Below are 27,774 nucleotides of genomic sequence, written 5' to 3'. Positions count from 1 at the left end.
TTACTTGACGTTGTGGCCCCTATAAAGGTAAAATGGTGTGGAAGCTGCTCTCAGCCATGGTTAAATGACTCTTTACGTGCTCTACGACACGTTTGCAGCCAAGCTGAAAGACGGTGGAAAAAAGATAAGGTCCAGGTGTTTTTTGATATCCTTCGCAGGACCCGCCAGAATTTCAGAAATCTGTTAAGTTGGCTAAAGTGGCTTTCCTGTGGGCTGTCATTACAAATAACAGTCACAATCCACATTTTTTATTTAAAACTTTTAACTCATTGATTAATCCCTGTCCTGAAATGCCTAGATCGTCTTCCTTAGCTCTTTGTGAAGAATGTTTAAATCATTTTGCAGGCAGAATCTTATCTCTAAGAGTCTTGCACCCCCCTGTGATGAGTCAGGCCCCAGCTTTACGATGCTCCACTAACCTCAATCAGTTTCATCCAGTTTCGCTCCCTACTCTTAAGGGTATAATTGATCACCTAAAACCCTCAAACGCTGTTCATGACTTCCACCTATCTCGCATTATTAAAGATGGGTTTAACGTTATCGGGCCCCGTATTTTATCACTAATAAGCCTGTCATTGTTATTGGGCTGTGTTCCGGCTGCTTTTAAACATGCTGTAGTGCAAACTATACTCAAAAAGAGCTGCCTCGATCAGAAAGATCTCGCTGACTTTAGACTTATTTCCAAACTCCTGTTTCTGTCTAAAATCCTAGAGAAGATTGTTCATTCCCAACTTATCGGGGAAATTTTTCAGTTAATTTAAAAAAAAAATTTGTATTTAGCAAAGATTCGGCCCAAGGGTAACAAGTATAAAAAGAACAGCATAGAACCTAGCACAGACCCCTGGGGGACACCAGAGGTAACAGGGGCAATGGAGGAAGAGTGGGTACCCATCGTAACAGAAAAGGACCTTTCGGATAGATCAGATTTAAACTACCTAACGCATCTGATTAAATTCGATTTTTTAAATCTCGATTAAAAACGTATTTATTTAGCCTTGCCTTCCCTGCCTCCTAGACCCTGCATTTTTAAGTGTACTGTAACTTATCTTTTTTTGCTTTTATTAATGTTTTTATGATTTAACCTTCAGCCTTTCGGCTTGTGCCTACCTGCTGTATCATTGGTTAGTTATGTCTCCCACCTGTCAGTATATTTTATTTTTATTTATTTCATTTTATTATTTTATTTACTTGTATTTATTATTGCTCTTAATTGGTTTCTGTGAAGCACTTTGGCATATATCTGGTTTTTAAATGGGCTATATAAATAAAATTGTATTGTATTGTAATTGTATTGTTATCCAGAATCCTGCAGTGAAAGTCCTAACAGAGACTAGGAAAGAGATCACATTTCTTCCATATCATCATTGGCTGCCTGCTAAATCCAGATTTGACATGAAAGTCCTCCTCACATACCAAGTTCTTAAGGATCAGACCTGATCGTATCTCAAAGACCTCATAGTATCATATTATCCCAATGGAGCAATTCTCTCTCAGACCGCTGGCTTGCTTGTGGTTCCTAGAGTTTCTAAAAGAGGAACGGGAGACGAAGTCTTCAGCTATCAGCTAAACTCCCAGTTTAGGTTCAGGAGGCAGGTACCCTCTCTACTTTTCAGATTGGGCTTTAAACTACAAATCTGGAGGACCTCCTGTGATTTTGTGCTGGGCACCTCACCCCTATTCCCCTCTGTCCTTGTTTATCATCATATTTTCATAATGATGATAAACCATTAACCTTGTGTCTTTTCCCCCATGAAGTCCCACTTGCTTTGTTCTTGTTCCTTCCTGCAGATGTTTCGGCTTCCGGAGCTTTGTGTTCCCGGTGTGTGTTTAATGAAGCCTCTAACAGGCCAAATGTTTCCTTTGTGTGCTGTTTGTCATCTCTCTCTGCTAAACTTCGCACCTTCCCCTCGCTTTCCAACTAGTCGCACCAGATGGCTGCCCCTCCCTGAGACTCCACCACTGTGCAGCTCAGAGCAAGATCGGCAACGGTTTTGGTTTTCTCCAATATTATAGAGATTTCACCTTAAAACAAAATGCTGTTAACTGGCGCTACAATTTTGGGAGCTCCTGGTTTACACTTTGTTCCTTTTTTTAAATGAAAGGTTTTCAGTTTTGTTCATATTGTTTGTGATTTGTGTATCATCTCCACAGGGACCGTAGTCCCTGCATTTTGTTTGGTTATTTTTAGGTTTGGATTCTCTGCGTGTCTAGTTTACTGTTTGTAGAGCAGTTTTAATTTAGTGCCTTTTGTTTAGAAGTTTTGACATGTTTATTTTCTGAGCTTCCCTATCCAGTCTTTATGGTGTCTTGTTTTTCTACCTTTGTCGTTTGAGTCTTCAGGTGTTATCTTTATTTACTGATGTCTTTACGGAGTTTTTGTTTAGTTAGTTCCCAGTTTGTCTTCGTCTTTTAGTGTTTCCTTGCCCCTGTCTTCTTGTGTAGACATGTTCAGTATGTTTTCTTGTCGCACTTGGTAAATGTTTGTATTCTTTTCTGTTTGCTTCCTTTAGAAACTGTGTGCACTTCCTTTAGAAACTGTGTGCACTTTTACTTCCTACCCTTGCCCTTTTCTGATCATTCTCAGCTGTTTTTTGTTAGCCCTTATGTGTCTCCGTATAAAGGCATCCAATCCTCATTTTTGTGGTTGTGTCATGTGGTCCTCCACCTGTTTACTTCCAAGCGTTCCTAGTTTAGTTTTGGATTCTATTTTGTCTTTGTTTTGGACTCTTGCTGTTAGAGATCTGCATGCATGATCTCTAACAGCCCGCCTCTCCGCTTTTGGGTTCATCTTTTTTAATAATATTTGATATCAAATCAGGGATGTGGGAATTTAAAAAAAATTAGTTTTGCCAAATAAAAAGGCACTTTTTAATCCATATATGCACAAAACTTATAATTAAGGATGTTGGCGCTTCAGCTGATTTTTCCTGACTTTCACAGAACAAATCAGCAGCGCTGATGGGAAGAGTGATTTTTTGGGCTTTTTTCCCTCCAAGTGAAAACCAAATAAAAGCCGGTATTATCTCATCTTAAAAACAGTTAAATTTTGTGTGTCCATCATGTCCTTTTACACTATATGTTGGTTTTTTATTATTTTCCTGAATTTTATTTTATTGTACACTGGTCAAAAAATCCAAAGGAACACTGGATATCTACACTGATATGGACTGGGCAATGTGTTAGATTTGAAAGGACGCTACATTGTTTGATAGAAATGAAAAGAATACACAGCAGGTTAATCCATTTTGCTGAAATTTCATTGCAAATGAAAATTGTATTCTGTAGTCTGTATGGACCCCGTGTCCTTTATGCATGTAGAGACATTCACAACAGCAGACTGCTGAAGGTCATTTTGTAGCTCTGGCAGTTCTTATCCTGGTCCTCCGTCCACAAAGGAGCAGATACCATCCTGCTGATGGGTTAAGGACCTTCTACAGCCTTGTCCAGCTCCTAGAATTAACCGCCCGTCTCCTGGAATCTTGAGTCTGTGCTGGGAGACACCGCAAAGTACATCTTGTATGTTGGGGCTATCTATTTTGTGTATTTTGTTGACTTGGGTGGTTAAACGTGACTTGCTTTGGCTAAATAGGGCGTGTATGGACAGCAGTCTGCATGGGAGAATGGGGATATGTTTGTGAAATGTCAAGTAGGTGTCCTTTTAAATAGAAAGCTGAGAGCTTTTTTTTTTTTTTTTTTTTTAAAACAGGCTGTTAGGTAAACACAGCAGTAGCTGCAGGCAGCTGACTACATCAACATGTCCGAGAGGATAAAACATGAGATAGAAGTGTGACAATGAGATGACTCCTTCACATCTGAGAGGCAGCAGATGAATAGCTTTGGCCTGCTTCAGAGAAAAAGCCGTCATGGGTTAGAATAACCTGTGTATTCGATCCCCTGCTCCTCCTTAGAACTGTGTCAGGATTAAGAGAATAATTAATTTGACACTCAGCTATGTGGTGGATTCCTGTAGCTCAGTTTAGTGATAAATGAAAACATGGAACATTTCTTTGAGTTGGTATGCGCTTGAATGTGAGCGTTCAAGAACATTACTTCATATTAATTATTATTAATTACTCTTAAACTGTAGGCAGGGCCCCACTGACGGTAGGCAGAGCAATGCAGATATTTGATTTTCCTCTTTTTAAAGGAAAAAAAAAATCAACAAATAAGAACTTTCTGATGCAATTGCACTTCAAGTGAAATTCAACTTTGATCTCCTTGTAATGTTAATCATTGACAGAAATTGTGTGTGTGTGTTTGTGTGTGTCTGTCTCCGGGGGGGGGGGGGGGGGGGGGGGTTGTAGATCCTTTTGTATAAATGAGTAACTTGCAGATTTGCTGATGTACTTTGGATCACTGAAACACTTTTGCACTCGGACACAATATTTTTGAATACAAAGGACTTCATGGTCGACTCAATGACTGCAAGATGCCCAAATCACCACCCCTCCACCACCATGCTTGATAGTTGGTATGAGGTCTGGTGATCTGCATGTGTTATGGCAGGACATTGTTCCAGATGCCTTTGGGTTTGTTCAGATGCAAATCTAAACCATGCTGCCATGTTCTTTTTAGAGAGAAGAAGAGTTTTCTTTTTTCCAAGAAACCCTTCCAAACAAGCTGGACTTGTTCAGTCTTTCTCTAATTGTACTGTCAAGCATTTCACATGCTAACTGAGGCCTACAGATTTTAGGATCTAGCTCGGGGGAGGTTTTACAGTCTTTCTGAGTATTACACAGTATGACCTTGGGGTAGAATTGCTGGGTATCCATTCCTGGAAAAAAAAAATTCTGGCATTGTGCTAAAATGAACCTGGATGCTCCAGACCGGCAACATGTCAAAACCTCTTTTTTTTTTTTGCCTTCTTTTTTTTCCCCCCCAAAAAGCTAGTCACGCTTGTTAATAATGGAAGCAGCAAGGATGTACTTAGTTTTTCACTCGGTTGCACAGAGTCGTGTGAAAACGGTTTTTCACATGACTGTAGTGCCGGCATAGAAAATCTTAACCTTGGAAAGAGTTATATACTGTAGTTTGATATACACAAAGTCATATTGTAAAGTGCGTAATTTCATTCAAAATGCAAAAATAGCCATCTGCATCTCATGTGTTGACCCTCAAACAGTTTTCCTCGAATGTTTCTGACTCGAAGTGTGTTTCTACCACCACAGTGACACCATCTATCTTATCTAGCTTCATATATAATCTATGATCTCAAGGGACATGTAGGCACGTGACTGGGGAAGTATAGTTTGCATAAAACAATGACACAGAGGTTTGAATATGGTCTCTGTATGATTCGAATTAAAAAAGGAGATTACTGATGCCATGGAAAGTGTTAAATAATACTCTTGTTTCAATGGGCAGAAGGTATGCTGACCATTCTGGTCAATCAGTAACACTATGTGGATATGTAATAACTTCTAAATAAGGCATGTTATTAGTCAGAATGCCCAGCAGGTTGCAAATTAATCGTAATTCATTTAGCTCCACCAGCTAAAACAATAAAGTGCTTTCAAATGAATGCGACTTTAATTATGTCCCAATAAAATGATAAGAGGTGAAATTATTACTCAATCGATGGTAACAACATTGCTGTGAAATAATAATGATTTGATTTGCTAAAAGCACAGCTTCCCTGCTTAAAATGGTCTTAAAAGGAAAAAGCAAATGGGGTGTTGCACTGTTATTTGTTTGAGTTTAAGATAAGTTGCAACCAAATAATATAATATAATATAATTAGTGCTGTCAGCGTTAATCTCGTTAAAATGACATTAACGCCATAACCGCATTAACGTGGCAAATCTCCGTTACCGAGTTAGATTGTTAACCCGTTAGCGCCGTCCAGCCCCACGTACGGGGCGATCCGCGCTAACTGGCTAATGGAAATTTGCCACGTTAATGCGGGTATGGCATTAACGTCATTTCCTTCGGGATTAATAACGTATTCTGATTCTGATTTAACGAGATTAACGCTGACAGCACTAAATCTAAATATAATACGATGAAAGGGTAAGCAGAGTAATTTTATTTTAGAAACACTTTTGCTAACAACAATTCTGTGATTTCAGGGTTCATTTCACTTGTATTTAAAGTACTGAGTGAAAGTGAAAAAGAAGACAAAATGGAAAAAGTGTATTGTGCCACAGCGTATTATACACATGTTATGTAGTTGGGCCATTTGCAGGCAGAGAAGTGATTAAAAAAACTAGACTGGCTTGCAAAGGGTTTTCATTTTTGTGCTTGTGCATCAAAGTGCTGCTGTGTTTGCTTAGCAGCCACCAAGCAGAGTTCACTTGTGGTGTAAGTAAACATGTGAGCAGGAGTTCTGGAGCAGCAGATATCATTAGAGCTACAAAACACGCAGACGGTTTCCAAGATGGCAATATCAGCTTACAGCTTGTTCTCATTACAGGGCTTCTCTTACAGATCTGCCATGAGCTTACGGGGTGAACATGTTTACTGCATGTTTATTTCTCAGAGGCCTCCTGGCAGCCTATTTCAGGGTAAAACAAAACACCCTTGTGTGATTTGTTTTGATAAGATGTGTTATGTTTTAGCTCTGAAGGGAAATAGCAGATAAATTAATTTCCTTTTGACGGACTGCCTCGTACACTTACCAAATCCACCTAATTAATCAGTTCATGTTTTTCCCCTTATTGCACCTGTTAACCTGTGCTCAGCATATTGGTGGGAAGCCTTCATTAATGTCTTTCCTGTGAGCAGACAGCGAAAACAGTGATTTAGAGATTCACATGCTCAGACATCAATAAGTGCACTCTCAGGGGGGAAATGCCTTACGCGCTACATTTAGAAAAGCCATTTCCTTCCTTGGCTAAGAGCCAAGAAGCCCTTATCGGTGATTAAAGTTCCAGCCTTTTAGAGACCCAACAAGCTTTATGGGCAAATCATGGGCAGGAAAACAGTTTATTCATGCCAAAAAGCAACAATATAACCTCCTAAGAGAGGAAATGCTGTTTTATCAACGGCAAATGTCCTGATTTCTAAGTAATATCCCCTGTGGTGCTCTAGTAGCAAAGAGGAAAAACACTTGTTGACCCCTACATAGACCACTCAATTCCTAGAAGTAGTACCTCCCACAGCTGGTGCTTCAGTATAGCTGGAAAGTGAGAGGAGTTATTTTTGGCTATGTGTGCTCTCAAAAGAAATGTACTATTTGTTCCAATGCTGTAGCTTGACCCAGATGATCATATAAGGGGCCAAATGGAACAAGCAAGGAGGAAAGAAAGAGCATAAACACCCCTTAAGATGTGACAGAGCTATTGTAAAAGTTTTGTTACCTTAGGTGAAAAAAACAAAACAACCTTGAAACTTGAAACAGATAATGTTGACTTTTATTGTGAAACAAGAACAAAACTGTTAAAGCCGACTGATTGTTCACTATTTTTTAACTCTTTAAAATCCTCTAACGTTTTCCTCTGCTTTCATCATCATTACTTTGAAAGCCAGTTACATTTCTTAATTATTTCATTTATGTTTAACCGTTTCATTTTCAAAATGCTAGCGGAAATGCCAGATTGAGTGTGGTATTTTATGCCTCACTGGTTGCCTCAGATGTTACAGTCCTTTCTCATCTCCAGGGCATCAACTAGTGCCCCTTTGTCAAAACTACTGATATGGCAGATGAAAAAAGGCACAAGTTGTCCTTTTGCATCTTGCCCTGATGCACCATGTTAAGGATTAATTGAGCCCAATTGGTCCCTCCCAACTCATTATTTCACAACAAACAGGGCCATTGTTGTGAAAGGGTGTGTTTAAATCCAAACCAGTCCTCTCCTAATCCTATCCACGGAGATTTTACCTAAACTCAGCAGTCGTTTTCAGTGCCAAATCTAACCAGTGAGTGGAATTAAAAGTAAAAAAAAAAAAAACTAAAACTAAAAAAAACAAATTTCATTAAAAGTTTAATAAACTATCATCTTGTCTTTATTTTTAGTTAGCACATACCTTAAACACTTCAAGCTGTAAGCTAATGATAGTTATATAAGAGCAGACGCATGCTGCTGCTATAAGCTGTACGCTTTACGTCCAGTGGATGCATGATCTGATTAGGCGACTAATCGCAAAAATAATCTGTGACTAGTCGACTATCAAAATAATTGTTTGTGGCAGCCCTAATTCATACAAGCACTTTTTCTACACCTAAGGCCTTTTACACACAGTCATACTCCAATGAACACATCGAAGAGCAACTTGGGGTTCAGTATCTAGGCCAAAGGTTACTTAGGCATGCAGTCTGGAGACTGGAGCAGCCAGCGATTGAACTGATTGGTAGATGACCCGCCTTCAAAACTATTTATCACGATATACATTTCAAAATTTGCGATAACGATATAACGGACAATATAATTGACACTAGACAAAATACTTTGCAACGCCACATTTTATTAGTGCAAAAAAAAAAAAAATGTGTTTTCACTTAAACAAGCTGCTGTTTTTATGTGCATTAAAGTTATATATAAATTTAACAGTGCAAATGCAAATTCCTTGCGGACAGTTTAACCAAAATGCATTTCCAGTGGAAATTGGCCGACATATCCTCAGCATAACCATGTATAATATCCACAAAACTTAAAAAGACGTTATACACGCACAATACAGTAATATTATGTTGAAGCGCAGTACATATCACTCCGCGAGGCTCCTGCCTACAATAGCAGTAATGCTATTGTACGCTTTTGCTATTGTACAAGCCATCAAGCGGTGCAGGTTCGTAGCTTAGCAAAGTCGTACTAAGACATTTGACAGATTTTCGAGCGCCATGTACCACATAAAATCGTTTCGAGGTCAGTAAACACAACCAGAATTCCTACATAAGGCACACGGGATTATAATCTGTCGATTTTCAGAAAAATCAAAGGATTGATTTTAAGTGTGCCATATTTTCCAAACAACACGGTAATAACAACGGCCCGCTAGCATGCTCTACCAAAAATAGTGCTTTGTTGTGTATCTGATGGACGAAAGCTAAACCAGTTCCACACCACTGAAGTTGCAGCATTTTTACAAACTAATTCTGGTTCATCCGTTTCATTCAATGATCCGCTTTCGCCCTTCTCATTCTCATTTCTTCTCATTCCGCTGCCATACTTTTTCCGCCATGTGCGTATGAAAACAAAGGCACTACGCATGCACGTTTTACCCATATTCTATCGCGATATTTCATTTTCTTATCATTGCCCAACATTATACCGGTATTACCGTGAACGGTATGATATGGCCCAGCCCTACTGTACAGTACAGAATGCATTCAGCTTGTCAAATTTACATAATTCTTTGATCACTAGCAGTGTGACTCTGAAGCGCTGTACTGTATGTTTGCACGTTTTCTCCCCGACAAACACAACAATGTCGACGAAATGTTTTGCACCATCAGGTCTGAACTTTGAAAGTGTTTAAATAAGAAAGAAAAGTGTGAAAATGTTCATGCCTGTCTGAGAAATGTGTATAAAGTGTGTAGTGAGCAGTTTTACAGCCTTAAAACATCTATAATAATTGTAAAAAATAAAGCTGGCTATTTCGCGGATTTCACTTATCGCGGGTTATTTTTAAGAACGTAACTCCCGCAATAAACGAGGGACCACTGTGCATAAACATCGCCAATGATCTGCTGAGTCAGCTACTGCAGAGCTAGAAATTCCTATGGATATAACATCAGCACAGAAACTGTGCAGAGGAAGCTTCATGGAATGGGTTTCTATGGCAGGGCAATTGCACGCAAGCATTACATCACAAAGCACAACACCAATTAGTGGCTATTATAGCTACAAAGAGGGTCCCAGTACCTTTGTCCATATAGTGTACATTTGTGTAAATACAATTTCAAGGCCTCTGGCTATATTTTGATGATGATTCAGCCTTTTTAAATTTATGTTGATTCTGAAAATCTTGTCTACACTAAAAAATTCCAGTGTAGATTCTCATATTACACAATTAGATCATGAAGTTTATGTTGGTTCTGTAGATATTCCTCCCACTGGACAAGCAGCCATTAACCATGGTGACACTAAACCAATAAGAATCCCTCCACAACATTTGAGATCACTGGAGTGAGTCAGAAATGTACAGGTCACTACAAGCTGGCTAGCGTGTTGCCAAATCTGTTTTTAAAAAGAACTCTTTTACTTGTGACTTCACTGTTTTCAATCAACAAGTTGTCCTCAGTCTCATTTTTTTTTCTAGAGCAGCAAACACTCCTGTCAAAACACAGCGGCCTTGTAAAATCCCACCTAAAGGGTACTGAGCACAAAGAGGATAATAGCAAACAGCAGGAGATTATGTTCTCTGTCCACACCTCTGCTAACTTACTGAGCATTATGTAACAAGACAAAGCACCGGATGTCCGTGTGTGACATAAATAACCAGCACAGACATAGTTTTTCACTGTGGATAAAACACAGCCTATGTGTCCACATACACAGCATTTCCACTTCCATTTGCGGAGTGTTTGGTAGAAAGCCAGGCCTCTACGAACTGAACAGCTTCCCATTGTTTAACAACAGCCGAGTGCTCTCTGTTCAGAATTCCTGGGAAGCCACTTCACTAGAAATCTGCTCTCTGCTCACCGAGGCTCTCTGTGAATGTGTTATGCAACCCATTTCATTTAAAGCCAAAACAAGTCAGTAAGTATGCAACTATTAGTATTTTACATTATACTAGGCTCAAAGTCTCCTGTGACCATTAAAAGCATCCTGATCTCTGGTAATAGTTCCCCAGTTATTATGATGTTCCTCAATTTTTATTCCCACAAAACAGTTCAACAGCATCTGAAAATCTGGCTAGTAGAAGGCACCAGATGTCATAGCAGTAGAGTTGCAAAACACAACCAAAGGCACGAATTAATGTCATTTAATGACTGTGTTTTCAAACCTGAATCAGGTCTTCCACAGCTTTACAAACATGCATGCTGATTTATTGAAATAAATATTCAAAATCCTACCTGGTTCTGAGGCCGACTGCAGCACCGAAGCAGTGAGGATGTGAAGCACAAAGAGGAGCATGGTGAGAGTGTGAGCCATGGTGTGGAGCTGTGGAGGAGACATGTGGGTAATGTTAAGTTTCTCAGGGCAGTCCACTGAACCACACAGCTGACGAAGGCCCAGCCCACTACCACCATTAAACCAGTACGCTCCCACCGGGGCGTAACTAGATCTAAACCTCTGCTGAGGCACTGTTATTTAAGGCAAAGAATTTTTTTTCCTGGTTTACTAAAATATTCTATACCAGCTTCCCATGCTGAACGAATGTTACTACTTCGACGACTGCCACACTGCTGCAGGTGCTATACATTAGTAACAATCTCTGTATGTTTATAGTTTCAGCTTGCTTGTAAGAAAATTGGATTAACTTTATTAAACTTTGCACATTTGCATTCTTTTGCAGTTTTTCTGCACAATAACTGATAAATAAAAAAATCCATGACTTGAGTAAAGATTCTAAAATAATATATAACAACCTAGTGCTTAATGCATGTAGAAGACCAGCTGTACTGAAAACAAGAAAACACAAATATTATTTATCTCAGAAATCTCTGTCCTCCCCCTCTCTGTCTTCCTCTCTCCTTCTCTGTGCAAAGGTAACAGTGAAACAGAATTTATAACAATAAAGTCATACCGATATCCTAAATCAATACGGGCTGCTGCTGGCCATGGACAGGTAACATTCTTTTCACTTGTTCATACCTGGATCTGTAACTGTCCTATACTGTAAACAAACACTGAAGGTTAAAATTAGCCAGCCAGTGTTTTTGACGCTATTTAAACAGCAAATATGCTTAAGCAGAAACTTATTAAGTCACTTTAATCACCCTTCATCATCACAACAATTTGCACTTTTGCCTGCTAACGCTTCAGGTAAGACTTGTTTTAAATCTGCACCACTGATTTGTGTCGTTAGATTACTTCTTCATCTTCTTTCTGGGTTAGCATTAGAAGTTAGCATTTTAGCATTATTTTCCAAACTATTATTGCTATTATTTTCAGGGCTACTATGGTTTTGGGAGTGCTTGAGCGCTCTAAAATTCTTTTCTGATTAGTTTTTATTTTTATTTATTTTTGACATTTTGCCTTTAATTCAGTTTATTTTCAGTTTGTTTGCTTGTTTCTGTTTAGCAGCTTTAGCTATTTATTAATTCTTATCTAGAACATTAGTAGAGGTGTTACAATAAGAACACAGAAGTTGTTGAAAGCAGTTGACTCACGGTTTTTGATTGGTTGAGTGGTTGCTGGAAGCTAACAAGCATCCGCCAGCCAGTTAGGGAATACACATTTTTCACTAGCAACCAGTGGTTGCCGGGGGCTCGCTGTATGACTGAGGCCTTTGTTAAATACACGGCTCAATTCCCCCAAAATGGATTAAGCCTCATCCTAGACTAAACCTTTTTTCAATAGAGTTGTCACAGATTTTTTTTTTCCTTTTAGTCTTTTAGGTTTAATCCGTGTCTGGGAAACTGGCTAGTAAAATTCTTTATAGTTAAGCTTTCAGTTTAAGAGTGAGTGACATTTTCAGATTTGTCCATCCACATGTCTAAGAAATTTCTGAGCTAACAAGCTAGCCCAGTGTCCATTTTAAGCTAGTTGCATGTTGCTTGTTTTTCCAGACACCACTACGTGCTACATCTTTTGCACTATCACAATTTAATGGATGCATTTCTTGTTACCTGCATTAAACTCAAGAAAAGAATAAATGACTAAGTCTCATTCATCCACACTTCAAATCACTTTATTATATGAAGCTCAGAGTGCACAAAGAAGCAGCAGCAGAAGCAGAAACTGCAGCTTCTTAACGCAACGAAATGATGAAGCAGTAAGACAGTTACACTCACTGGCACCTTAATTAGGTACACCTTGCTAGTGGTGACTTGGACCCCCTTTTTTCCTTTGAAAAACTGCCTTAATTCTTCACTGTATAGGTTAAACATGGTGCAAACATGGTGATAACATCGTGCAGTTGCTGCAGATTTCTTGGTTGAGTGGGAAAATCCCTTCAGATCAGCAGTTCCTGAAATACTCAGACCAACCCGTCTGGCACCAACAACGATGCCATGTTCAAAGTCACTTCAGTCACCTTTTCCCCCCATTTCAATGCCCAGTCTGAACTTCAGCAGGTCATCTTGACCATGTTTACATGTCTAAATGCAGGCTTAGCAGATATGCATTAAAAAGCAGCGGAGCAGGTATACCTAACAAAGTGGCCAGTAAGTGCATATCCATAGCAGTATTTTAGCAGCTGTTCAAAACTGCAACCTGTTTAATGACATGTTTTTGTTATCTTTTTTTGCTACACAAAGATGGGGATGAGTGAGACAACACCAGTTATTCGAAAGCAGCAAGGACAAGCAGGTTAAGAAATGTGTTTTATTCATTATGCTTCTTGGTATTCACAAACAATCCATCTTTCTTGGAAAGGCATATTTCGAAATACTAAACAGATTTCTTCTGAACGTGACACCCAGCCAGTGGTGCTGGAGTCCTGCCAGCTCTTGTGAAATCCAACCTTACTACTTCTCTGGGCTTTGCGTAGCTCTTGTTTGCTGACATCAGTTGCAATTTTTTCGGTGCCAAATTAATCTACCCAGAACTCACTTCTGTGAGCTTAGATTAGAGGTGTTAATGAGGGATGATAATAAAGGTCTTTTTGTATAAATATTTCTCACAAACACTTATTATAACATTTAAAAACTTAGCACTGCTCAGACTGTTGGAGCTTATAAATTTGTGCCAAGGAATTTTCAAAAGTTAAAGAAAACGCAAAACCACATATATGTTAGGATGAAGGCGGTATTTGTTGTAGGCCTTGTGAATGACGCTGCACCACATACAACTCAGAAAACACTTTCAGTGGTTTCAAAATGTTTATCTTTTAATAATTTAACTCTTTCACAAATAAAGATCTTCTATGCATAATGATGAGTTTTCACACCTCAGATCAGGGATGTCAAACTCATTTTACACCGTGGGCTACATACTGCTTAAGTGGACCGGACCAGTGAAAGTCCTCCACATTTAATCCCTGACATACTGTATCCTAAAATAAGAAAAAGTACAATTTAAACAGCATGTCTCAGTGTTTATACATGATAAAAAAAACATGTTGCTCTAGTAAATGAATGAAATGTGTCAACATGACTTCTTAGGTTTAAATTGTAAGACATGAATGTGCAAAATTTTGGACACCGGGCCTCATGTTTGCGATCCCTGCCTCAGAACATATCAACAAAGATGTGGTTTGATCTCCATTCGAAGAGGCAGAGACCTTCTGATGCAAACCCATTCATGTTGTTCTCTAAGCCTGTTCAGCTTCGATCTACATGAATGTTTCTCTGATGTCTGCCGTCTTGCCAGTTTACCGTCTCCACTCTAATATATTCACTGCTATTTGTTGCCGTGCTATTCAAAGATGTGCAGCAAGGTCATATTTCTTTCTTCAACTAAGCTCACTTTGGAGCATTGACTTTCTTAGACTTAATTTACAAATCACCCAATATTAATTTACTTTTTTTTTTTTTTTTTTTTAATAAATAGGACAGGGGGAATGAATGAGAGAAAGAGGGGGAGAGAAAGAAAGAAAACCAAAGGGGAGAAGAGACGGTGAGAAGGGGGGGGAAGAGAGAGAAAAAAAAAAAAAGAACTCCTGGGTCACCTGTATGGAGAAAAAAAAAAAACAAACAAAAAAAACAAACAGAGGAGACAGCAAACAACAAAGAGTAACATAATAATAGAGAAAACAAAGCACCATCACAATAAACTAGCTAGTCATAGATATCAATATTTACTAAATAATAAACGATATTGTGCAGCACGCAAGATAGACAGCGCACAGTGTGCTTTGAGGCAGCAGCCAAGAAAGCTTTAGTCCGCGTCTGTGAATACCCATGTGTGCATACCTGTGTGGATCAGCATGCTTGCATTCCAAAGGTTTCTCCATGTAATGATCTGCTAGGGAGTGTGGGGGGGCCACAGCCCCGTCCTCCAGGGTGTGAAGCGGGTATGGAGGAGATCAAAACTCCAGACATCCAGAGGCCCCCAGAACACAAGAGACCATGGAAGACCAACAGAGGGGCAGCCGCGCCACTGTTCCAGTAAGAGCTGAGGAGAGTCCCAGATGAGGGCTCGCCCAGCAGCCACGGAGCAGAAGTCAGGGGGAGTTGCAGTGACGCGCCCGTGAGCTCCGCCGGCCCCCAGCTGTGCCTGAGTGACCGAGCCCCAGGCCGAGAGGCCGGGGGCACCCCACCTCCAAAGGGGCCCGAGCGAGCCCCAGGCCCCAGGCCCCGACAAGCGGCCGCCAAGGAGTGAGCCGGTGTGTACCCGGACGCCCACCCCCAGACACAAAGAACCACCAACACACCGACACCTGAGGGAGTCCGCCACCGGCAGGGGAAGTGGTGGTGGGTGGAGATAGGCCTCCAAACCTTGGAGGGCCTGAGGTGTCCCCAGAGAGGTGGCGTCTGATACCCAACCTGACATATAGACACAGACATACAGGCACACACAGACACAAACATCCATTCCCACCCTCATGCTCTCATATGCACTCACTCCACACTCAACCAACGTGGAGACAGACATAAAGAGACGCTGTACACACAATCACACTCCCCAAGCGTACTCTACAAACCGGGTCTAGGTACCCTTGCCCCTGGAGGGGGGAACTGCACCCAGACCCAGGTGGTGTTACCCTTTTCCCTGCGGTGGGGAGAGGCAGACCACCCCGACTCCGCAGCAGCAGGGAGGCCCCACACCCCAGACCGCAGTCGGACGGCCAACTCCTCCTACTAGCCCTCCCGCTCCAGCAGGCCGCAGAGAATGGGGGTGGGAGAAGACTCCAAACCTCCCTCCACCCGCTCATTGCAGTGTTGATGCATATGTGTTCTAAGGTGCAATTAAAACCCAGGAGGGCATGGAGCTACCTGCCAAGGAGCAGCAGGTAAGCGCATAGTCCCTCCTGCTAGCCCTCAATGACTAAGTGTATTTAAAATTGAGAGGTGGGCAACGACGTCAGGGGTGAGGTATACACCCTGATGGTGATTTGGACTCCGTGATTGTGCCCACCCCCAAGATCCTATATGTATGTGTAATGAGAGTGTGAATAATGTGAATGTCTAAGTTGTGGGATAAAATTGAGGCAGAGGCAGCCAGAAGGGGACAGGGGGGGGGGGGGGGGGGGGGTAGCCTCCTCTGCACCCTGGTGACATACCCCCACTCCAAGGTCCTGCATGTGTGGGTGGTTGTGGAGGAGCGGGAAGAGGGAGGCAGCTGGAGATGGGGAGGGAAGGAAGGGAGGGGCAGGTAACCCCTCCCTGGGGCCAGCTCCCCCGCTGACCCCAGTAGGCACTCCCACCCTCCGCGACCCGCCAGGGAAGGGGGGCCCAGGCCCATCAGACCGGGGCCCAGTGCAGTAGCGCCCCCCGGCTCCACAGAGCCCTGGACAGTCCACCCAACCCCACCACAGAGAAAACTGCACCCACCCCACCATCCACACATCTTCCAGACTACATAAGACGGTAAACGCCCAGGCTGAGATCTTCCTCCACCTCTCCTGTATCTCCCCCTCCTGCAGAGAGTTCCTGAAGAGAAGAAAGCTCCTGCAAGATGTGACCATCCCCCCCACCAGTTGAAGAGCCCCCCAGGCGGCTCGACGCACCGGCGGCACCCTGGAGCAGGTGGGGGGGATGGTCACATCTTGCAGGTTTACTAAAGGTTTACTGAATGATATCAGGACTTACAGTAGGTACATGTGTATTTTTGTATTCTTTTAACTTTAAATATTTATCAGAATTAGACACTTGCTTGGTTTACAGCAATCACTGATAACTTTCCTCCTTTTCTTTCAAACTCATTTTATACAGAACATCATTAAAAATGAAGAAAGTGACTGATAAATGCATCAGTTAGTTTCACACAATTAGATCAGGGTTATTCGATGTCAGTGTATCGAATTCCTCCCGTCTGACAATCTTGGATTTGCCTGAAAAAACAAAAGCTGCACTTATCGGGAATTATGCAAAATTTCAAGTCTCTACTGTGGTTATTTTTCTACAGGCAGGGCTGTTTTTAGATGATTTTCTAGCATCGTTTTCAGAGGGCCCATTTGAAATCCCATTATCTAAAGTCCTTGAGCTTAACTTTTTTAGGATAAATATCTCACAGTATTGTTCTGAGAAAACAGATTCTCAGCAGCTAACACAGATTGGCCCTAAAATGTTTCAATATATGTGATCACTGACAGCAGATTTGGAAACCTGCAGATACCACACTTCTGTAGGTAAATCACACATAACCTTTAACTTATAAAGTGGAGTCAAAATGCACACAGTAGTGTAAGTTAGTGTTTACCTCTGTTTGTCTACACGGAGTTAAGAAAGCAGGTTTCTTACATGTGCAGTTTTTTTGAGGGTTTTTTTTTTTAAACTCATGCTCTTCCAGACTAAACTTTGCTCACAGCTGCAGAGGTCAGAGCCTGTTAAATAAACACACCTGGGCTCCGCTACCATGTTCAAGGCCAATACCAGGTTCTAGAGAAGCTTATCATAACTTTTTAACATGTATTCAGGGCCTCGTTGTACCGGTGTTTGCACAAACAGACATAATTTCAGTTTTCATAATTTTTATGAGCCTTAGTTATGTCTAACGATCAGGCTTGATTGCCCTGTGTCCAACAGCAGCAGTAATTATAATGGGGACAAAGGAGGAAGTACACAAAGTATTCTCAGTGCTTCACTTGTTCCACATTTTTTCATGTTACAGCCTTATTCCAAAATGGATTAAATTCCTTTTTCACCTCAAAATTCCACACACACTACCAAATAATGACAACGTAAAAAGAAAACAGCTTGAAATTCTTGAAGTTTTTGTGTATATCACACAAATGTATTGCTAATTAGTGAAAGCATTATTTTAAAAAATAACTAGCATTTAATAGAATCTGATATGATTGCAATTTTTAACACTGTGATATATTATATGTTTATGCCAACATATACTGCGATATATCATGGGTTTTTTTTTCAACTGCAAATGATTCGCCTCAAAGTTACATTTTGTCAGTATCTGTTTTATCTAATAAGATTAAATTATCTCATGCCAAGTCTTTATTTTGCTCACCAACCTTTTTAACTAAAAAGTGTTGCCCACAGACAGAGTCAGAGCCATCACTCTGAGATTGAATGGGTCAAGTTGGCAAATACATCCAACCTGTTTGTGATAATACAGTAACCAACTGTGAGAAATTATTTAAGATCATAAATCTGTTTATGCTTGAAACTAGGGCTGGGCAATATGGCCTAAAATCCGTATCACAGTATAATCTGAAGCATGTGCGGTAACGATATATATCGCGATATTCTTTTCCTCTGTATACAGTGTTTTCCGCACTATAAGGTGCGCTTAAAATCCCTTAATTGTCTGAAAAATCGACAGTGCACCTTATAATCCGCTTTATCTATGAATTCTGGTTGTGATTACTGACCTCGAAACCAATTTTATGTGGTACAAGCGCTCAAAAATCTGTCAAAAATGTTTTAGAATGACTTTGGTAAGCTACGAAGCCGCACCACTTGATGGATTGTGGGAGCATTACAACTACCATAGTCAGGAGCCTCGTGGAGTAATCTGGGTCCAAAACTTCGTCTGCTTCAGGTCCCAAAGTCAAACGAACACTGCGGCATCACTGAGAGTTAAAAACTGTCTAAATTTTTCATCTTTAGTATAATGATCAGCGTTGCTGCTTTACCAAGTGTAACAATTAAGTTTAACATCCAAGCATGAAAACAGAATTTATTAAATTTAACAGAGTTAGAAGTTAGCAGGAAGTTAGCTCGCTAGTTTCCACCTAAACATGATATAGCATGTTCTGACTGAGAGATTTCTGAAAGAATTTAAACATACAGCTCTGCTATCACTTCCAGCATAAATGAAGACAGAAAACTAAACAACAGTGACTTTTGTAGAGTTAGTGAAGTTGGATTAGCTGGTATATAATGATGTGCTACGTGACCGCTAGCGACACAGCTATTTTAGCATAACAAACACAGTGAAGCTAGAGGATGAACGCTAACTTTTTCCACTCGATAAAGGTTAACGTGAGGGTTCCTGATGGTTAGAGACAAATGCAATCGCATGGCAGGATACTGTAAACGGACCAAACTTCAGTCAGGAGAACAACTGAGATAATCCATCCACAATACGAGGTTAGTCATTAATTTACTGCAACAACATGGAAATAGAGCAGCTGCGAGAGAATTCAACATTGATGAATCAATGGTACGGAAGTGAAGCGCAGTTTTTGGTTTTCCTCATATTCCAAAACGTGCTTCTTCTCTTTGCTATTACTGCCAAACGGCATAATTTGCAGATGATATTGCTTGCAGCCACTGCGATGCTTTCGACCAAAACAGGCTTGATGACACCATCAACATGCGCTATCGAGGTACAGTGGTATAGTCAAAATCTCTACTGTTACATTCCCCTGAGGGGTCTAGGCGGGGAGGGGGAAGTAACAAAAGTGACCGGGTCAGAAAAAGGAGTCAGGGAGGCAAAACAGTTAAATAAAACAGTTTTATTGAAGTAATTCAACTAAAGGAGACGGACAAGCCGTTATCACCATAAAAGAAACAAACAAAACTCAGGCGTCGGTCAGTAAGGCAAAAAGTCAAAAGGAAAGCGCAGCTCACTAGCTGGGAACACCACAAGACACAGCTCACTAGCTGGGAACACCACAAGACACAGCTCACTAGCTGGGAACACCACAAGACACAGCTCACTAGCTGGGAACACCACAAGACACAGCTCACTAGCTGGGAACACCACAAGACACAGCTCACTAGCTGGGAACACCACAAGACACAGCTCACTAGCTGGGAACACCACAAGACACAGCTCACTAGCTGGGAACACCACAAGACACAGCTCACTAGCTGGGAACACCACAAGACACAGCTCACTAGCTGGGAACACCACAAGACACAGCTCACTAGCTGGGAACACCACAAGACACAGCTCACTAGCTGGGAACACCACAAGACACAGCTCACTAGCTGGGAACACCACAAGACACAGCTCACTAGCTGGGAACACCACAAGACACAGCTCACTAGCTGGGAACACCACAAGACACTCAGCTCACTAGCTGGGAACACCACAAGACACTCAGCTCACTAGCTGGGAACACCACAAGACACTCAGCTCACTAGCTGGGAACACCACAAGACACTCAGCTCACTAGCTGGGCCCACACAAAATGGCACTCTGGCCCAGAGCTCACCCTGCTCTGGGCTTAAATACCCTTAATTGCTGATGGGAGTCAGCTGTACAGGAGGGAAAGGTGGCACCTCAGGCAGGAGGTAGTGGGACACACCCACACAGGCACCCTCAGGAGAGAGAGAGGCCCTGCTAGGGCCGTAACACCCCCTCCCATAAATGCAAACCCATGGTTTGTCAAATTACCATAACCAAAAATGAGTCCATAACCGTTTCATGACGAATTTTGCAGGCTTTCCACCTACCAAACCGCGTAGCAACGGTTAGGCATGGCCTGCGGGAGCTGCCAATCCCATCTCAGTGGGTTCACCACATTACCAGAGAGTGGCCCCAGACCCTCAAAACAGTGTCCCATGGGATAGCCGGGGCTTCGAACCATCGCGTGTTGAGAACCCAGCAGGCAGCTAGCAGGCTTCACTGAAACACAAACATGATTGTTGCAAGGGGTGCAGGTCTGAAGGGTGGTTTTGAACATGGGTCAACCAGCGGCAGCTCAGGGTTAGTTGGCCTCATACACTGATTACGGGGTGCTACCGAGCAACTGTGCTCCAGGTTTAGCCTATCAGTAGGCCTGGCAGGCTTGTCAGTTTGAGAGCCACGACTGACTTTACTCAAAACAGGCCCCTCTCGTGTTGAGTGGGCTTTCTGTTTGAGTGCCAGTCTGACACAATTGGCAACCACATGGCCAGGCTTGTGACAGAAAAAACACAGTTTGGGCCTAGGTCTTAACACCATAACTGCGTTTTCCTTCTTAGCTGGCCCACTCTCACCTGTCCAGGATGCGCTATAGTGCAGAGGGATATCCTGTCCCACAGCACTTGCTTTGTGAGTCAGCCTAAACTCATCTGCCAGGGTGGCAGCTTGCTGTAGAGTTGTAACCCTCTGTTCACTTAAATAAAGGGCCACAGACTCAGGAACAGAGTTTTTAAAATCCTCCACCAGCATAAGCTCACGTATGGACCCCACATCCTTAACCTGGCTTGCTGCACACCACCTATCAAAGAGCCTCGCCTTCTCCCTGGCAAAGTCAAGATAGGACTGTCCCTGCGCCAACTCCAACCGTCGAAAATGCTGCCTGTAGGCCTCAGGTACCAGTTCATAGGCTTTGAGGATGGCACTTTTGATCTTTCCATAAACCAGGCCGTCCTGCCTAGACAGACCAGAACACGCTTCTTGAGCCTTACCTGTCAACCGACACAGCAACATCACCCCCCACACATCTTGAGGCCACTGCAGTGCAGTTGCCAGGCATTCAAACACACTGAAAAAGCTGTGAACACTGGATTCACAGAAGTCTGGAACCAGGTGAATGTTATTGCTCACAAACAAGCCTCTAGACACCTGTACACTAGCAGCTGTGTCAACCATTTTGGGGATGGTGAAGGGTTAGAAACACACCACCTAATTAGGACCACTGCCACACCCGTCTGCCAACTCAAGCAGACTACCCAATAATTAACCGATTAATGGAAAACTACACAACTTACTTTAACTGACCAACTTACCTCTTGCAGTATACACTAAACAAACACAACTTACCCAGTTCCTAAGCACAACAAACTTTACCTATCTTCTGGAGCGTGCCGGGCTCGAGGCAACTTGAAAGGCGAAACTTCAGCGACTGGAGCCCTGAATTGCCTACCCCCAACAGGGAACTAATCCCCACCCAGGATTACTCCAAAAATAAAAAAGGCAAAACAACAAAAGAGTGCCCGAAGGAAGAACTTAAAACAAAGCTCAGCTGGACACTCACCTAACTAAACTGGGAAGTTGAATCTCCAAAGGTAAAAACAGCAAGATAATCAAAGACCAATTCCAACTCAAAACTCCCTTTTCAACAATCCCGGACGAGCCCCCACTTGTTACGTTCCCCTGAGGGGTCTAGGCGGGGAGGGGGAAGTAACAAAAGTGACCGGGTCAGAAAAAGGAGTCAGGGAGGCAAAACAGTTAAATAAAACAGTTTTATTGAAGTAATTCAACTAAAGGAGACGGACAAGCCGTTATCACCATAAAAGAAACAAACAAAACTCAGGCGTCGGTCAGTAAGGCAAAAAGTCAAAAGGAAAGCGCAGCTCACTAGCTGGAAACCACAATACACAGCTCACTAGCTGGGAACCACAATACACAGCTCACTAGCTGGGAACCACAATACACAGCTCACTAGCTGGGAACACCACAAGACACTCAGCTCACTAGCTGGGCCCACACAAAATGGCACTCTGGCCCAGAGCTCACCCTGCTCTGGGCTTAAATACCCTTAATTGCTGATAGGAGCCAGCTGTACAGGAGGGAAAGGTGGCACCTCAGGCAGGAGGTAGTGGGACACGCCCACACAGGCACCCTCAGGAGAGAGAGAGGCCCTGCTAGGGCCGTAACACTACCGTTGGCCAAATTCATATTGTTTCTACCGTATACCATTTATACCGCCCACCCCTACTTGAAACAAAACAAAGGTTACAGTATAAATACTATCACTTTTCCTTTTCCACCCAGGGAAACTTTGTAAAATACAAATAAAAATTCCAGCGATTTGCAAATTTCACAACCCCATGTTTTATTTATAATAGAACAATGAAAAACATATGAAATGTTTAAACTGAGAAAATGTACAATTTTATGAAAAAAATATTGGCTTAATTTGAATGCAGCAGCACGTTTAAAAACAAAGTCTGGACTAGAGCTGGGCGATATATCGAGTTTTTAAAACATATCGATATATTTTTATACGAGATATAAGATGTGACAATATCCTTTATATCGATATAGTCTATGTTACGTTATACTTATAGTTGTGGAGCCGCAAGTTTGCCTCTCTTTCGTCTACTTTTGTCTCTACGCAACATTACTCCGCCTCGCCTTCACTGACGACAACTCCCCCTCCTCCCCCATCGCTTCACGTGCAGGCAGCGACAAGATGGACACGGCAAATCTCCGTTAACGAGTTACTGCGCATCGCCCCATGCGTGGGGCTGGACGGCGTCAACGTGTTAACGAGCTAACCATGCTAACGAGCTAACCGCGCTAGTCCCTACGGGCTGCATAGCCTAAAATCCTTTCATTCTCTCAAAAGTTGACAGCGCGCCTTATGTATGAATTCTGGTTGTGCTTGATGGCCGCGAACCGATTTTATGTGGTACGCGGCGCTCAGCAATCTGTCAAAAATGTTTGAGTACGATTTTGGTCAGCTACGGAGCTGCACCGCTTGATAGATTGTCGGCGCATTACGGCTACCGAGGAGCCTCGCGGAGTGATACGTACTGTGCTTCAACGTAATATTACCGTATTGTGTGTGTATAAGGACCATAAATAGCACCTGTAAGAGACGTACGTGGTTATGCAGTGGATTTCAAACTCCAGGCTGTCAGTCACGCAGTAAAACTTGGAAATAGAGCTGCTGTGACATCTGTCTCTTTGTTACTATGCTCAGCGTCTTTTAGTTTACATTTTGACTGCACAATTGTGAGCTCTTTGTTATGCACAAAAACAACATTGTTTTATTTAATTTATGGAGCATTATTATTTAATGAATGCTCATAATTTATTTTTGAGTAATTTTTCATGTACATCTGTGCTGTATGTTAATAAAAGTGCTTGTGTGACATCTGGGACACAGTGTGACTAAGAACTCTCTTTTTGTTCTTACTTTGTGGCTTAAAAAAATATCGAGATATATATCTTATATCGCCATCCAGCTAAAAAATATCGAGATATGACTTTTGGGTCATATCGCCCAGCCCTAGTCTGGACAGGGCTGTGTTTACTACTCTGCAGCATCCACTCTTTCTTTTAACAAGTCTATAAACATCTGCGATAGCTGAGAGGAAGGTTGTCCCATATGTCTCATATAGGACTCTAGCTGCTCACCAGTCCTGAATCTTTGTCGTACAAATAGTTTAGGGTAGATCTGGATCGCAGGCAATAGCTGCAGCTTCCGGTTTAGCATCGTCTTGCTGAAATATGCAAAGCCTTCCTTGAAAAAGACATCATCTGAATGAGAGCATTGTTGCTCTAAAGCATTGATGGTGGTGCCTACTGACAATAATGCAGCCCCAAACCATCAGAGATGCAGGCTTTTAAAGTGAGTGCTGATAAAAAGCCAGATGATCCCAGAGGATGTTTTCCAAAAAGAATTTGAGATTTCAGTTTGTCTGACCACAGAACAGTTTTCTACTTTACCTCAGTCCAGTTTAAATGAGCTTTGGACGAGAGAAGATGGCAGTGTTTCTGGATCATGTTTACCTCTTTGCATGAACAAATGCATTAACCTGCATTTGTGGATGACACAGTGACCTGTGCTCACAGACAGTGGTTTCAGAATCATGCCTATTTTTAATGCAGTGCTGTCTGTGGGACTATAGATCACAGTATCCAATACTGATTTTCAGTCTTGGCGCTTGCACACAGAGATTCCTCCAGATCTTTTAATGGCATCATGCAATGTGGATGATGAGATATTAAACCCTTGGTCATTTTATACTGAGGAACTAAAACTGTTTCACAATTTGTAAGCACAGCTTTAACTCCATTTTCCAGCCCTTTTAAAACTACTCATACTTGTCTTGAAATTATGCATTTTCTCAGTTTAAACATTTCAGGACCTTAAAAAAAATGAAAACAAAACAGTAAAATATCTTTTGGGTGAGACTGCATTGGGGTTTTTTTTTTTTTTTTTTTTTTTAACTAGGACAGGGCTGTCAGATTTGATGAAAACAGGAAACTTAACACTGTGACAGGCAGGGAAATTCCACCTTAGGTTTAAGACTTTAAAGCTTTGCACTCAGTTACTTCACAAAACATCCAGCCACGTTCAAATGAGATTTTATTCCTGCAAATAAGAAGAGAATTTTCTCATTAAGAAAAGCCTCTTAGTTCAATATTTGATGGAAGTCTGTTTTTCCCTTCAGCTTCGAGATGTTTTGGAAAGACATTCTTCTCAGCACATCATCTCCAGCACCACCCTCCATTCATTAAAAACCAGACTTTCTTCTAATTCTTCAAACTGGTCTGAGGAATAGTTCTCCAGGATGTCACTCACATTCAGTGCAGTCCTTGTATCTGATCATTTTCAGAGGAATTTTGTTTTATTTGTTTGTTTGTTTAAACAGTATCTAAAAGTCAAGCCGTAAAGAAATAGGAAAAATTCCAGCAAGACCTGACACAGGACCTGAAAGATACATCTGTGTCCTCAGCAAATCCATCTACTGTTCACTGAAGCTTCTCAGAAATTGTCTCAGTGTAAGGTTGGTTATCAAGAAGCCATTCCAAGGGAAACAGGGAGAAAATACTGAAGTATGCCATAATATACAAGAACTGGAATAAAAACAGTGACAACAGGTCTTATGAATCCATATTTAAAATTGATAGTTCAAATTGTTGTCATGGAGTTCAGAGAGGCTGTGTCATGGATTGGGGCTAAATTTGCGGTGTTGGGGATATTGTTAAAGTTGATTAGGAAATTATGAATGAAGGAAGTACAGTAAGATTTTGATCTACCATTCTGATTCCATCTGGAAGGCATCTGATATGCTTAATTTTTCAGCATGACAGTCTCAAACACACTGCCAGTGCAGTAAAAGCAGACCTGGATAGAAAAGATAGCAGACAATGGAACAGAGCAAAGAGCTTTGAACGTCCCTTGAGAGACCCGGAGAAGTAGTCCTGAAAACTACATAAAGAAATTACAAGAATAATTGCATTTGCATGTTTCAATAAATCTCTGCACCTACTTCCTATTTTCCTGATAAAATACAGAGACATTGTCAACCTTAGTTCTTAGCATTCTCCCCAGATGATTCAGTTTTTGACTCATTCAGTTAGAGAATCTTCTTCCTGGAAATCCAAGAGTCCTCTAGCACAGCAAGTACTCCAGATGACCGCTAAAGCTCTGTTAGAGTGGTAGAGGCATCCCAGGCTATTTTGAGGCCCTAGTTACTACTGGTGGCCCTAAATATCTTTCGTTTTTGAGTTATTGAAGCCAACGTGTTCACAGGAACCCTCAGAGCTTTAGAAACGGTTTCATACCCTCTCCCTGATCAGCACCTCGCCACAGGTTTTAACGGATTTTGTCCTGACATGCAGCGTTAATTATAGGAGCTTAAATGCACACTTTTGAACGTCTCTAAACTATTATGTCTAGTCCCCTAAGGTTGCCACGAGAGGAGCCTAGACAGGTTCTAGATGCATTTTCAAAAATTGCTGATTCAAACAAGATACAGCTAATGCCACTTTGCATTCAGAGTCATATAATCACATAGTGCTGTGCCAAAGTTTTGAGTCACCCCTCATTTCTAACTTTCATATTATCAAAATATATTTTCACTACATGTTAGCTGAAGATATTAAACATGGAATGCAGCGCTGCAATTCATCATAGTGTAGGAGTTCATTATTTCCCTTTGTAACGTTCCTAAAATCCATGAGGCATTTGGAGTATTTCACTTTTAGTGTCATTGCCAAATATTTGATTATTTTTTAATTGTTTTTCCAATAATCAACGAATTGATTAATATGTGCTTCTTATGTAATCCCCTCCCCCCCCAGTTCTGTTTTGTGTGACAATCCAAAAAGTAAACTTCTTTTAGGTTTCGTAAAGATCTAAAACCCCAAAATTGCTCAGTTTACTCATTTAAGACGAAGGAAAGGAGAAAATCCTCAGGAAAAGACACATGAAAAGAAATCCACATGACTAGAGAATTTTTGCTTGGAAACATTACATAGCTTAATTGATTAATTAGTATTTTCTCAAAGTAATAATAATAAATAACCAAAGTAAAAATTAAATTAGTATTAAAGTAGTTCTAAACAAATGTAATGAGCAGGTGGCAGCACCCTTACTGTTTACACAGTCGGAGTTGTGTCCTTTCCCCTCTTCAGGCTAACCTCATGAAAACGTGAACGAGAAGCTCTGACAGTATCACACACAACACAAGCAAGGCTTAATCTACTGCGTGTGGGATTCCCAGATCCACTGGTGGCTTTTAGATCCGCGTGGGTTACAACACACATCTGTAACTCACCGCAGTGTGCTCGGTCCTGGAGGTCTCACTGCTGTCCTGGGTAAAGCTGTAGCAAAGGCGAACGCACGCAAGAAGGAAAAAAAAAACTAAAACTCCTACTTCGCTCAGGAAAAAATGACCTCCGGATTATCTCTGCTGCGAGCCGTGATGGTTTTTATGTTACTTTTATTTTTGTATTTGTTCACAGAATGCGGGATGAGCTGGCAGCGGTGTCGAAGAACGCCTCGCTGTGTGTCAGTCGGCAGCAGCTGTGATGTGTTTACGCTGTGGAGAAGCAAAGAGTGGCGCCATCTACCGGTGGAGTCTGAGAACAGCAGGAAAACAGTGAGAAGGCGCTTACCGGACACTTTATTAGGTACACCTTGCTCCTGTCTGTCTTCATGGATCTGTGGGATTTAGATGTGGTGACTGTGGAGGCCATTTACGCACAGTGAAGTCATTTTCATGTCCATGAAACCAGTTTGAGACATGGTGTGTTCTCCTTT

General features: G+C 41.6%; 1 protein-coding gene across 3 annotated transcripts in view; it reads right to left on the bottom strand.

Annotated features, from left to right (window-relative positions):
• The window catches only part of LOC146665718 (growth hormone receptor-like), a 35,865-nt gene extending 8,298 nt beyond the window's left edge, over positions 1-27,567 (bottom strand). Inside the window, exons 1-3 of one of the 3 annotated variants that reach the window (XM_085413463.1) lie at positions 27,290-27,567; positions 14,903-16,582; positions 10,958-11,045 (exon numbers count right to left, since the gene is read on the bottom strand). In XM_085413463.1, coding sequence (XP_085269589.1) covers positions 10,958-11,036 — 79 coding nt within the window. In that variant the 5' untranslated portion in view covers positions 11,037-11,045; positions 14,903-16,582; positions 27,290-27,567. Of the gene's footprint in view, positions 1-10,957; positions 11,046-14,902; positions 16,583-27,107; positions 27,260-27,289 lie in introns of those variants that run through there. The other 2 variants (XM_085413462.1, XM_085413464.1) reach the window with 2 other exon arrangements.
• Between the last annotated feature and the right edge of the window lie 207 nt (positions 27,568-27,774).

The sequence above is a fragment of the Rhamphochromis longiceps genome, linkage group LG7 (assembly GCF_057381845.1).
Source record: "Rhamphochromis longiceps isolate RC_006_pf linkage group LG7, R_longiceps_female_GT1.1, whole genome shotgun sequence".
NCBI classification, from domain to species: Eukaryota; Metazoa; Chordata; class Actinopteri; order Cichliformes; family Cichlidae; genus Rhamphochromis; species Rhamphochromis longiceps.
Note: the sequence above shows the minus strand (reverse complement) of the source record. Positions and strands in the feature narration are given on the sequence as shown.